Raw genomic sequence first — 11,308 nt, 5'->3', positions numbered from 1 at the left:
AGATACGTCAGGTATAGTCTAGACGACGTGACAGACAGAAATATATGGAAAGCGCAAGTTTTCGCTCGATATAGGTCACGATGGCCGATCTGTCCCTTTGGCCGATGCGCGACGCCCTGCGATTCCATCAGTTCTATCGATCGCGCAGACCGGGAGGTCACGGCCCACGGCGTGATGTCGTAAGGTATGCTGGGAAGCTGGGTTGTATGATTCTTGGGCTACCTGGGCTGCCGGCCAGCTACCAGCTGAGGACTGATCACTGATGGATGCCTCGATGCTGCAGTCAGTGGACCCCTGCTCGCTGCTCGTCGCTCGTTGAAAGGTTGTCTGTGCGACCGGATGCAGCCGAAAGAGCGATGGCGCGTGGTCGACGCGAGACTTTGTTGCCGTGGCGTGGTACCTGAGACCGTTTGCCCACGCGCCACCACGCCGCCTTCCCGCCCAATCCGCCCTGTCGATCAGAGGGACGGATTCGTTCACTTTTGCGACCTCTTCACCTCGTTACCGTCCTCGAGTTCCGTAACATTCGAGATCTGGCGAGCTGGACAGCTGGCGAAGCGATACACCGGATGCACCGGGAACATTTGGGATCCACAGGATGCCCAAACCAGATCGTCAGGCAGGACCTTTTCGGCTGGTGTTCATACCTATGGCCTGAAGGCGTCGAGGCGACCTGATACCCGATGTCTGGGTCCTGAACGTCCTGAACATCGACGTCGTAGCTTTCTGCATTGTTCGTCAATTCCAAGTCGGGAGGTCCTATGACGAGTTCGATGGTTACCGAAGGCATATATATGCCGACCAAGTAGATGAATGAAAATCTGCGTCGACACCGCCAGGCAAAGCGTTTACCAAGTCGCTCAGCTCTCTCTTCAAGATGCCGTCCGTCATGCTGCACCTCATCTCCGTCCTATCACACGTGACGATATTACTCTTCGTCATACTGGTCGCCATACTCTCCTTTTGGACAAGTCAACGGGTCCGCAAGGCGTCCTCAAAATCTCCCTTTGACTACTTCGCACCCGTGTCCGAACATTCCAAGGATGAACTATCCCGGAGACACTCGGAAAAGCTATCGACCGGTAGCTTCCCGTTTCCCCCTATCGTCAAGAGGTCCATGAGCCAAGGAAGTGCTCATCTCGTTACGAGCGAAAAGCAACCGAGGTCATCCGGATCGTATGGCTGGCGGACTCCACCCCTTCGACAGGCTAGGTCATATAGCATCTCCCCGTCGTGCGTGTCCGATCGGGACGATGTCAAGTCCGAGTCATCTGGATATACATGGGATGGTCAGAATTCCGAGTTTGGATACTGGCTCAGCGACGGGGAGGATGCGAACAGTCCTACCGGGTCTTTGCTAGACGAGGGCGAGGACGGCATGCTACCGCCTTCGGCAAGAGATGTTTTGCACAGGAGAGCAACATCGGGGAGGAGGATCATCGCCGCCATTGGTCTGCTTCGGGCTGCATTGGGCGTTCCCGCGCTACTTCACTACTCGAGAATTGGGTTTGAATCGGTGAGCAGTCTTGCTCGGAGCATCGTGCAGACGGGACGCTGACTCCTTCCGCGTTGTATCTAAAGGTCCCAGAAGCCCTGCTATCCAACTTTGATCTCTTGGTGTGTGACATCGCACTGTCCACAGGAGTGAGTATTGATCGTCGCATCATCCAAAAGCCCGCAGTGCCAGTCGCTTACAAAGTCTTCGTAATCAGCTGGCTGTCGCGCCGGTGTTACTGTGTCTGCTTAGTCTCAGCCTGGAACTACCATCCTCCTGGGAGCATCACGTCTATCATACCAGCATGATGTAAGCCGTCTTCGTTTATCGCGAGTGATCTCAGGCAACCGACTCAACCAAATCTTCTTCGTTGTCACCAGCCTGGCTGCCCTACCTCTCATTGCTGGACTACAGCTCTCCGAGTCGCCAGAACTGTCACTATTTCGCTTGGCCGCTCCTGTTTTCTCGGTGGTCGCCTTCCTTATAGCTCGAGATCAAGCTTTAGTCACGTACTGGTCGCCTTTGGCAGCGCGTCAAGGGAATCACCCCGGCTGGCTATGACCGCGGCGACGCTCGATTCGAGATCGTCAGCCGAAGAGCAGCATTACATTGTATAATTGATTCGTCATGTCGTGTCAGATAGCCATAATATATCACCCAATCATCCGGTTTAACCTTGCATTTGAACGTCGCCATCTCCATCGTTGGCAACAGGAGCATTTGCGCCGCTCTCTGCGGTGGAAGCGGTAGCACCCTCGCCTTCGACCGCCATGGCAGCGCCTCCAGCGGCACCACCCTCATCGTTGTCATCGCCGGCACCCGTCTCCGCTTCGGCACTGATCCCCTGCCTGGTCCTCATTTCGGCCAAATAAGGTTCGACGGCCTCGTCGTCCAGAGTCCTGAAGTTCGCCTTCTTGCCGGTTGAACTCGGTCCCACGATACCGATCGAGGTGTTCTGTTGCGTGAGCGCCTTGTCTTGCTGCAGGGTGTCACGGAGCGCGTTCAGACCATGCTGAATCAAATCCTCCAAGGAGCCTAGACGTGGATCCCACGATAAAGAAAGATGATATGCTCCTTTGAGTTTGAAGTCGGTGATCATGATAGCTCGCAATTACTCACAGTCCTCAAACTCGGCATAGTGGTCTTCAAGGTAGGTCTTGGCGCTCTGGCTCCTAGCTCCGATCGAGTGTGCGTGATATTCGTAGAAAACACCAGTAGGAGAGAACTCAAAGAGGTGAGGACCGGTCTCCTGCGAAGACGAGCGAGAGCCAGATCAGCCACGAATGCTTGCGAGACCAGCCAAGCTACAATCGCTTACATCTTCTCCCACGACGAGGAATCCGACACCATAAGGCCTCTTTCCATAATACTGGGTGTTCGTCTGAGCTCGATCAGCGATGCTCTGTACAATCCTCCCGACCGGGATTGGACGCGCGTAGAGCATCCTGGATTGCATCGCCTTCTGCCTCATAAAGTTGCTTTCGAGATGAAAAGGAGAAGGGCAACATGAGCGACCGAGATGAAGTCATTACTGATTGTTCGAACGGGTAAGAACGTACCTCAAGACTCGAGCGTCGCTGGTCAACCCGGCGATCGCCACGCCGACATGGTCATCGATCCTGATCATCTTCTTTTGGTACGAGGCAAGCTCCCCGGTAGATCGCTTTGGACGCACGCGAGTCTGTCAGTACCCACTGTAAATGCCGTTTGACAGCGAAAGATCGAACTTGCCTTGAGTGTCAGGAGGATAGCATGAGTTTTGGAGCGGAGTCCCACTGCGGCCGATCCCTGCTTGACAGCTTCTTGCGCATATTCCACCTGCGAGCCAACGTTCCCACATTAGATCCTTTGTCTGTAGGCTGCAATCCGAGCAGACGCATCCGCACCTGATGCAGTCGACCTTGAGGACTCTATGTATACATCGAACAGCAGGTCAGACGGCCGAGTGGATTATCAAAGGGTCAACGGCTGGAAGCTCACGAAGGTAGTGTTGTCCGAATCATAAGAGTTTCGAAACTGGTGCAACGAATATGGTTATTTCAGTTTCGAGCTCAGGGAGAGGGACGCCGATTCGGGCATATTACGCACCATCTTGAATCAATTGTGTAGAGCTTGACGAAGACGTGGATGTACAGGATGTGAGCCTTGGAATGGCAGTGACATGTCAAAAGGATGGTTGCTGAATCGCTGAACGCTGATGAGTGAGATGTCATTGTGAAGGACTCGTCAGCGGGAGGGGGAAGAGTTGGTTACGTAATCAGCCAAGTCGCGGATCCAAAAGAATTCCCGAGCAAGAGCGTGCATGCAATATCCTTGCATCCTTGAGATATTTCGAACATGTTCAGCCAGATCGTTCTGTTTTGAGGACCGACTGCGACTCGAAGCCCCTTGACTTACACTTAATACCTAGACGACAGTTGATTCAAGATGCGACCTTTGACTGAAGAAGAGACCAAGGCCGTGTTCGAGAGTGAGGAACGGTGCGATAACGATTACCAGTTGACCTGAGCTGACGGTTGCCTTCCCGTATCGTTACAGAGCTGGCCAACTACATCGTACGCCAAGACTCAAGGTTACAGATCTAAAGTCTTTGCTGATGATGAACCACGACTCTAGGGAAAAAATTTGGTGCATCTGATCGACCGACCCGATGAGGATGCCTTTTGTTTCCGACTGCATAAAGATCGGTGCGTGTTCCTTCTCGCCTTCAAGCGGCGGCGACTTCGCCCTATGGCTCTTCTTCTCACCAGTCATATTTGGGTTTTTGTAGAGTATACTACCTCCCTGTCAAGACCATGCACCTGGCAGTCTCAATTTCTCGACCGAATCTCATCTCGCTCGGCACGTGTTTCGGGAAATTCAGCAAGACCGGCAAGTTCAAGCTGCAAGTAGGAAGTCTCGATTACCTCGCTCAATATGCCAAGTACAAGGTCAGTTCGGTCTTAAGGAGCTGCCTGTGGATCACACGAGTCTCCTCATGAATTATTGCTGAACTCTGCTTCGACCATCGAGTGCAGGTATGGATTAAGCCTGCGGGTGAACTGCCGTTCCTGTACGGCAACCACGTCGTCAAGGCACACTTGGGAAGAATCACGGAAGACACGCCGGAGCACCAAGGTGTGGTGGTTTTCAGTATGTCTGATACACCTTTGGTAAGTTTCAATACAGATTCGAACCGTTACCACTGACGTTATGCTGACAAGTACCCCATTGTGCAGGGATTCGGAGTGACCGCTCGCTCAACGGTTGACACACGGAAATTAGATCCTACAGGTATCATTGTTTTCCATCAAGCGTGAGTCTGGTTGACCTGGAGCTACCTCTATGGCGGGAAGCTGATCCGTTTTGCCTGATCGTATGTAACTGTGCAGCGATGTTGGGGAGTATTTGCGAGACGAGGTAAGAGCGGGGATTCAAAATAGCTTGTCGTGCCGCTTTTTCACCCTGCTTGTGTTTACCTTTTACAGGACACCATGTTTTGAGTGCAGAAAGAAAGGTTTTTCACTCGATACCGTTTCACCGGAAACTTCCCTTGTACACAGCTCTGCATCAGTATCCGTTTCTTGTACAACTATTTATATCTGGTACCGTGTACAACCGCAGATGTTTGCTTCGTTTGAACTTGGAAGCCCTTGTCAGAGGAAGCGCTCAGAACTTGACGCCCTCAGCCGGATCTGATCATCCCCGGCTGAATGATAAATATTTCAAAATCTGCTTCCGCATAGGAAGTCTCGCTCGCATCGCTCGAGAACTCTTTGGGATCGTCTTTGAACTTTACTCGCATCGCCTCATTTGGCTTGAAGTTGGCTGTCCATCACACTATCACACTCTGATATAGCAGAAAGTACATTCTTGAAGATAGGCCTTTACTGACTCTGTGATCATGTCTTCTGGTGAGTCCCAGATCACGGGGATCAGGTGGAAACACAGGCAACTCACACCTTACGACAGGTCGCCAAACTCTAGCACAACAACTCAAAGAGCTGCACGAGAAAACGGTGCCCTCCGGTAGGTGCCTCGCCTGAAGATGAAGATACAGATCCTTCAATCTGATTCACCGTTGGAATGGCGTGTTTGTTGCATATGCAGCTGAGATCGACCCGGAAAATGCGTACTCCTCCTTGTCCACCTTCCGCCCTAATGGAGAAGACGATTCTATCGGCCGGAGTCATTATGCGGTCTCAGGGTGGGTCGGCTTATCTCACATGGAGAGTCGAAAAGGACTCTAACTTGTCTCATTAACAACAGAACTTCTCGCCTGCGAGACACCGCTGCGACAACATTTGCTGAGCTAGACGAAAAGTACGCTGGGTCATCTAGCAAGCCCAAGCGAGTCAAAATCTTCGACGACGATCCAAGCGATGACGATGAAGACACCGAGCCGATAGCACCTGTCCGAGGAGAATTCGATTATCTTGGTGAATCTAGCGGAGGGGAAGAAAGTTTCGCAGAGGAAGACGACGAAGACGAGGACGACGAGGATGGCTTCGAAGACGCGGCGGTGGACGAGGAGGAAGGGGAGTTGGACGAGGTGGAAGAAGATGACATGGAGTCAGATTCTGCAGCAGAAGCGATGTCATCACGCAGTCCCACCTTGCTTGGCAAATCCGTGGGACCGACCAGCAACGCTGTCCCGGCGAAGGCTCTGGATCCTCTAGCAGCTCTAAAGAGCTCGAAGATGAAGGACGTCGAGAAGGGTCAGGCCATACAGAAGCAGCAGGTAAAAAAGGAGTTCCATCTCGCACTACCTGGATGACTCGCTAACAGACTTTGGCATGTAGAAAACTTTCGACGAACTACTTACCGCTCGTATCACGTTACAAAAAGCATGGGCATCCGGTTCCAAGCTACCACCCCGAAAACGTAAGGTCGATGCGGTACGTGACCGACCTTACTTAGAAAATGATCCGCAGGATCTGATTTGCCCCCTGTCGCTCAAATAGATGGAGACCGAGGATGTGCGGGAGAAGTGCCTGGAATGTCTGAACTCGCTTGGTCAGCTCTCGGATCGTCTGCTCAGTCTGAGACAGGTGCGTAACCCGTCAATTTGATGCGGGTAGTCCAAGTCCGCTGACACCTTACAAGGCATTTGATCTACGTGCAGGTCGTCAGCCTAACAGCGGACAAGCGGCGAAAGACAACCAACGGCAAAGCAGCATCGGAATACGGACAAAGCACATACTGGCAACGTATCGCCAACGAATCTTTCGAATTGCTGGATAGGTGAGCATATCGCTCTTCGTCGAGTCGAGCGATCATCGAGCGGTCACTAACGGCCGAGTACGAATCTTCCGCCTGCTTAGATCGCACGACACATTATCAAACACCCTCGACAAATGGTCGACGAAGATCCAAGCGGCGGCGGCTCAACAGGCGAATCTAGGGAAAGCCAACACGAAGTTTACGAATACAGCCCAGATAGGTGTCCTGGAAGCGATCGAGAGCGGGTTGGGAGGCAGAGTAAGTCTACCCTTGGGCCGTCGTCGACCCTCAGAAGGCTGAAGGATCTCGATATCAATGGTGCAGGAACGAGGCGCTGATATATGGCAAGACGAGGATCCGGCGTACAAGGCCCTGCTGCGGGAAGTTATTGAATCCCGTTCAGGATCCTCTGCGGGCAAGTCTTACCGTTCCGGCATTCCAATGGCATAGCGAGCTGATGGGCGTCACCTTCAATCAAAAGGAGCTGGCATTTCTGCCGTACAGAGTGAAAAGAAGAAGCGTCGGGATGCCGAGCGTGGCGCCAGCAAAGGGCGAAAGCTCAGGTGGGTCTCAACGACCTAGAGCAACCAGCCGATCGGTAACTGACGTCACCCATCCCGTTCCTAGATACACTGTCCACGAAAAGGCGCAGAACTTTGTCGTGCCCATTTCTCTTTCGAATGGCTGGCATCAAGAACAGGTAGACGAGCTGTTCTCGAGTCTGTTGGGTGGAGCTGGGATCGAGGGCGCCGGTGCCGATCGTGAAGACGGCTTGGTGATGGGCGTTGTCTCTGGCACGGGGCTCGACGCGGATTCTCGCGAGAATACTGAGGTCTCGCTGAGCGGTCTGAAAGTGTTCTGATTGTCGGATCGCTAGCGTATAGTCTACAGATGAGATGCGAAGTATGCAGAAAGTCCTTCCGATCCTGCCCCCTCAAGCCGAGACGAGGTCGATCGATCGCGCCTGCACGGTCCCTAGCTCCCTAGCTTATCGCGCGATCTAATCAATCTGATCTCGTCATCCGCCTCTCTCGGCCATCATCTCGCATCTTGATACAACGTACAACTACTGTTCGACTTGCGTTTTATGACTTGAATCTATCCATCCAATCCTCGTTGCACCTAGTTTTACATAACCGCTACAATCTCGTTGCTCATAGAACTGCCCCTCGACACAATACAATCAAAGTAACACATTCAAAGTCCTGCCTTCTCCACAACCTCTATACCACCATGCCAGAGTCTATCCTGAGGCGTTCCGCCGCTCCCGAGCCTGGTCAACTCGAAGCCGGCCAGACCCAACCTTTGTTATCGAACGAGGATGACGCCGGAACCCACTTTGCCGCGGAAGACCATCGAAAGCGCTTTTTTAAGACTCTCGGTGCCGCCGTCGCCATCGCCGTATTCCTTGGGTTGGTCTTTGGATTTGGCGGAAAGGAGTTGGCGAAGAGGAGGTTCAAGTTGCCTGGCGGGCCTGGTTGAGCTGATGGCATGACCTACAACGTCAGTTTATCGATCCTGCGTTTGTCATAAAAGCCGGAGGACGCTGATAGGCTTCTAATACATAGCCATCGAGGGAAAACATGTCTACGCTCAGCGGCTGTCTGTCTCACAGTGTCTGCTTCACCATCGCTTCTGTTTCCTGATCATCAACGACCTCACGCCGTCCCTTTATGACAATTCTGTAGCCCTTCCTTCTCCTTATGTCTGATCTCTGATGGTCAAGTCCCCATGATGTTGTAAACACGAGTCCGCTGTCATATCGTTCGAGCCATCAATGCGTAGCTCGTAGCCGCTAGCGACACCGATCTGGCCCAAGTTCTCGCTCGTCCGGCCCGCGGCAAACACACTACTGCCTGCTGCCTGCACCTAACGAGGGGGAGTTACCTTCCATCGCTGCTGCTGATGTTCACATCTCGTCGTTCATCGATCGTCCTCTAGCCACAACGATTCTCTCCCTGCTAAATCGTACCAAGGTATCAATAGACCGCTCAGTCATCATTTATCAGCTTCAGTATACATAATAGAATCACTGGACATACGAGACTCAGGATCGAACCTTTGGCCCCCTTTTAAATCGATACAACTATGCGAGGCCATCCCCGTCGACTTGGCAATCAACTGTCATAGCGGAACCCCCAGAGGGTCTTGGTAGTGTTCATGCAACGAGGAACGATACTATACGCCTCAAGCGGTCGCTCGTATCGGTACACCTATTGATCCACCTTTAATCATGCGGCACTCTCCACTCGCTGAAAGGGGCGGTGATATCCAGCTGTTCCCAATGGGATCTCAGTCGTCGATATCTGTAGATCTTCCCCAATACCGGTCGTCCCACAAATCTCGCTTCTTGGCGGTCAAGGCTAAGGAGAAGACGGTCTTCTGGAGAGGTATCTGCATAGGAATCGCTTGCACGCTCTTTCTTGTGGGCGGGTTCTACCTGGCCAAACGAATGGAAAATAATAGCGGCACAGCCATGGCACCCACGTATAATCTCGACCGGACGGTCCATCAAGTAAGCTTTCTCGATATACAGCGCAATGTATGTAACCAGGCTAACGGCAGCGTGTTCAGTCACCGAGACCGCAGCATCTACCACTGCAACCACGGCTAGAATCGTCGGCTGCCCAAACTACCGGGAAAGACCCATATCTCGCCTACCGGCCCTCTTTTACCTATTCGCTGCCGGTTCAGGTTCTCATCCAAGGAATCACCCTGACGTTACTCGCCGTCCTCTTGATACACATTCTGTTCACAACGCAGTATCATTTCCCCTTGTCGAAATTCAACTATCTTCTGCAACTCTCCGGGATTCTTCTGGTCCTCGGGAGCATCATAGGCAGCATTGTAGTCGTCATGGCTGCGCAAGAGAGGTCATCCACACACTGGCCATATATGCTGGATTATATCAGCGTCAATACCCCTCCCTCGACGTGGAGTAAACCACAGAAGGGTGCTTGGTTCTTCTTGCAATCGCTATGCAATGGCATGGTACACGTTAGTCTACGTTGCACTGTCCGCCGTCAGCTTCGGTTAATGATCATGCTGATATCGGTCGTCATACAGCTCACACATATCCAATTCTTGACTCTACTCTTTCCGTCGGCAACTGAGGTCAAGCTCATTTTCCTACTGCTAGGTCAGTATTCGGATCGCATGCCATACGTTCGATGAGATCGACCGTTAATAGAGACCCCACACAGGACCCCTGGCCCTTGCTGCCTCTGGCTTGACATTCTCGTCACTGTCCGACAAACGGACCACTATCGATCTGGGAGACGCCATCAGGAACGTCTTTGATGGCACCCTTCTGCTCATATTCAGCGTGTCTCTAGTCATTTGGGGCTTGCTGGTCAATCGCAAAAGGGCCTGGCGGTTCGACGGAGGTACAGCAGCCTTCGGCGCTGGGGCGACCATCCTTGCTATCATCAGTACCGCCATCAATTTCGTCGAAGTCAAGGAAGACACGATAAATTGGTTACAAAATCTCCTCTGGGCTATCGTTCTCTGGCAAAGCTGGCTCGGGTTCTGGTGGTGGGTCGGAAGTGGGATGGGCGTTGGTGAAGTCGAGGTATGTCAAGTGTATCCTGGTTTCCGGGAGAAGCGTTCGAAGCGCTGACGGTATAAACACGCTTGATCAGGACATGGTTCAAAAGGAGCAGAAAAAGAAGCTTCGTATCCAGCGTCGACGCGAGGAACGAAGACGTCTGGAGGCCGCTAATATCAGTGGTGAAGACGGGCCGACTGGTACAACGACCGCGCTCGACCCATTACGGCTCCGTGTCGAAAGGCCTCGTGGACGCAGCAGGGTAGCGGAGCTTCCGGATAACACATCTGGGGCTGAAGACATCGAACTTCGCGAGATTGGAGAAGCACGGTCGCCCGGCAATGGCGGACCCGTAACCACGGGTGGATCCTCATCCTCCTCGGACGCTTCCCCATTACCTCTGGAATCCGTATCGGGTATATTTGCCTACCCGATCAACTTGATTCTTCGCTATGTCCGCAACCTCCGCTCTGGGCATGAGGAGGCCACCAAGAGGAAAGTGCTTCGTAGGGCGAAACTGCGTCAGCAAGTTTTTGAAGGACAAAACGCAGCTGCCAGTGAAGGTTGGGGCTTGGGTAGCTTTGGAATTCGCGAGGCCGAAGACAGCGAGCGCAGACTGAGCGCAGCCAACCGCATCGCTCGAAACAACCAGACCGCTGATACTGATGCGGACGAATTGGAGGAAGACGACGAGGACGTGTTGTCACCGGGAAGCGACCTCGAGGCTGGCAGAGCCCGTCGACCCGTCCAGGATACTGGTGGTGTAACTTCACCAGAGGTGCCGCGTGACGGACAGACGCCAGCGGCCGATGATCGTCAGACTGGAGGGGTGAAGGGATGGCTGAAGAAATGGCGGTTGGTCGATAGATCCACATATTAAAGGTGGAAATGATTTTCTTCAACTTGTAAATAGGACTCTGTGACCCGTTGTATCACGTGACTGCATTCGCTCAAGGGGGAATGACGTAATGCACGTTCGGCCCATGGATCGCCTGATCGTCCCTTGAAACGTTGAGAGGTCGTTTCTAGTTTCTACCCAAGAGACCCTTCTTCCGACCATCTTG

At 52.8% G+C, this 11,308-nt stretch overlaps 6 protein-coding genes across 6 annotated transcripts; 5 read left to right on the top strand and 1 right to left on the bottom strand.

Annotated features, from left to right (window-relative positions):
* Window positions 1–519: 519 nt before the first annotated feature.
* HD553DRAFT_313474 (uncharacterized protein) lies at window positions 520–2,113 on the top strand. The gene is made up of 4 exons (XM_046180239.1): window positions 520–1,516; window positions 1,582–1,644; window positions 1,713–1,804; window positions 1,876–2,113. Exons 1-4 carry the CDS (start codon window positions 878–880, stop codon window positions 2,054–2,056), a joined length of 975 nt encoding a protein of 324 aa, XP_046035795.1. The 5' UTR covers window positions 520–877; the 3' UTR covers window positions 2,057–2,113.
* On the bottom strand, window positions 2,114–3,657 carry HD553DRAFT_335923 (20S proteasome subunit). Its single transcript, XM_046182216.1, has 8 exons — window positions 3,584–3,657; window positions 3,476–3,511; window positions 3,382–3,405; window positions 3,227–3,313; window positions 3,055–3,158; window positions 2,814–2,973; window positions 2,615–2,744; window positions 2,114–2,530 (listed from the first exon to the last, which is right to left on the bottom strand). Exons 1-8 carry the CDS (start codon window positions 3,584–3,586, stop codon window positions 2,166–2,168), a joined length of 909 nt encoding a protein of 302 aa, XP_046035794.1. The 5' UTR covers window positions 3,587–3,657; the 3' UTR covers window positions 2,114–2,165.
* Window positions 3,658–3,864: 207 nt separating this feature from the next.
* On the top strand, window positions 3,865–5,176 carry HD553DRAFT_313471 (cytosolic large ribosomal subunit protein). The gene is made up of 8 exons (XM_046180238.1): window positions 3,865–3,965; window positions 4,034–4,050; window positions 4,112–4,182; window positions 4,266–4,425; window positions 4,513–4,647; window positions 4,714–4,790; window positions 4,867–4,894; window positions 4,963–5,176. The coding sequence occupies exons 1-8, from the start codon at window positions 3,923–3,925 to the stop codon at window positions 4,975–4,977; spliced, it is 546 nt and encodes a 181-aa protein (XP_046035793.1). The 5' UTR covers window positions 3,865–3,922; the 3' UTR covers window positions 4,978–5,176.
* Window positions 5,177–5,307: 131 nt separating this feature from the next.
* On the top strand, window positions 5,308–6,304 carry HD553DRAFT_57482 (uncharacterized protein). The gene is made up of 5 exons (XM_046184331.1): window positions 5,308–5,388; window positions 5,447–5,503; window positions 5,585–5,681; window positions 5,744–5,942; window positions 6,006–6,304. The coding sequence occupies exons 1-5, from the start codon at window positions 5,379–5,381 to the stop codon at window positions 6,249–6,251; spliced, it is 609 nt and encodes a 202-aa protein (XP_046035792.1). The 5' UTR covers window positions 5,308–5,378; the 3' UTR covers window positions 6,252–6,304.
* Window positions 6,245–7,672, top strand: HD553DRAFT_57473 (apoptosis-antagonizing transcription factor). The gene is made up of 7 exons (XM_046184330.1): window positions 6,245–6,358; window positions 6,439–6,525; window positions 6,600–6,718; window positions 6,799–6,955; window positions 7,022–7,112; window positions 7,179–7,260; window positions 7,325–7,672. Exons 2-7 carry the CDS (start codon window positions 6,439–6,441, stop codon window positions 7,557–7,559), a joined length of 771 nt encoding a protein of 256 aa, XP_046035791.1. The 5' UTR covers window positions 6,245–6,358; the 3' UTR covers window positions 7,560–7,672.
* An 802-nt stretch (window positions 7,673–8,474) lies between these two features.
* HD553DRAFT_285872 (uncharacterized protein) lies at window positions 8,475–11,304 on the top strand. Its single transcript, XM_046178245.1, has 5 exons — window positions 8,475–9,212; window positions 9,272–9,694; window positions 9,764–9,836; window positions 9,901–10,268; window positions 10,339–11,304. The coding sequence occupies exons 1-5, from the start codon at window positions 8,931–8,933 to the stop codon at window positions 11,122–11,124; spliced, it is 1,932 nt and encodes a 643-aa protein (XP_046035790.1). The 5' UTR covers window positions 8,475–8,930; the 3' UTR covers window positions 11,125–11,304.
* The last annotated feature ends 4 nt before the right edge of the window (window positions 11,305–11,308 follow it).

The sequence above is a fragment of the Filobasidium floriforme genome, assembly GCF_021052385.1.
Source record: "Filobasidium floriforme strain CBS 6241 chromosome Unknown HD553scaffold_14, whole genome shotgun sequence".
Classification (NCBI taxonomy): Eukaryota; Fungi; Basidiomycota; class Tremellomycetes; order Filobasidiales; family Filobasidiaceae; genus Filobasidium; species Filobasidium floriforme.
Note: the sequence above shows the minus strand (reverse complement) of the source record. Positions and strands in the feature narration are given on the sequence as shown.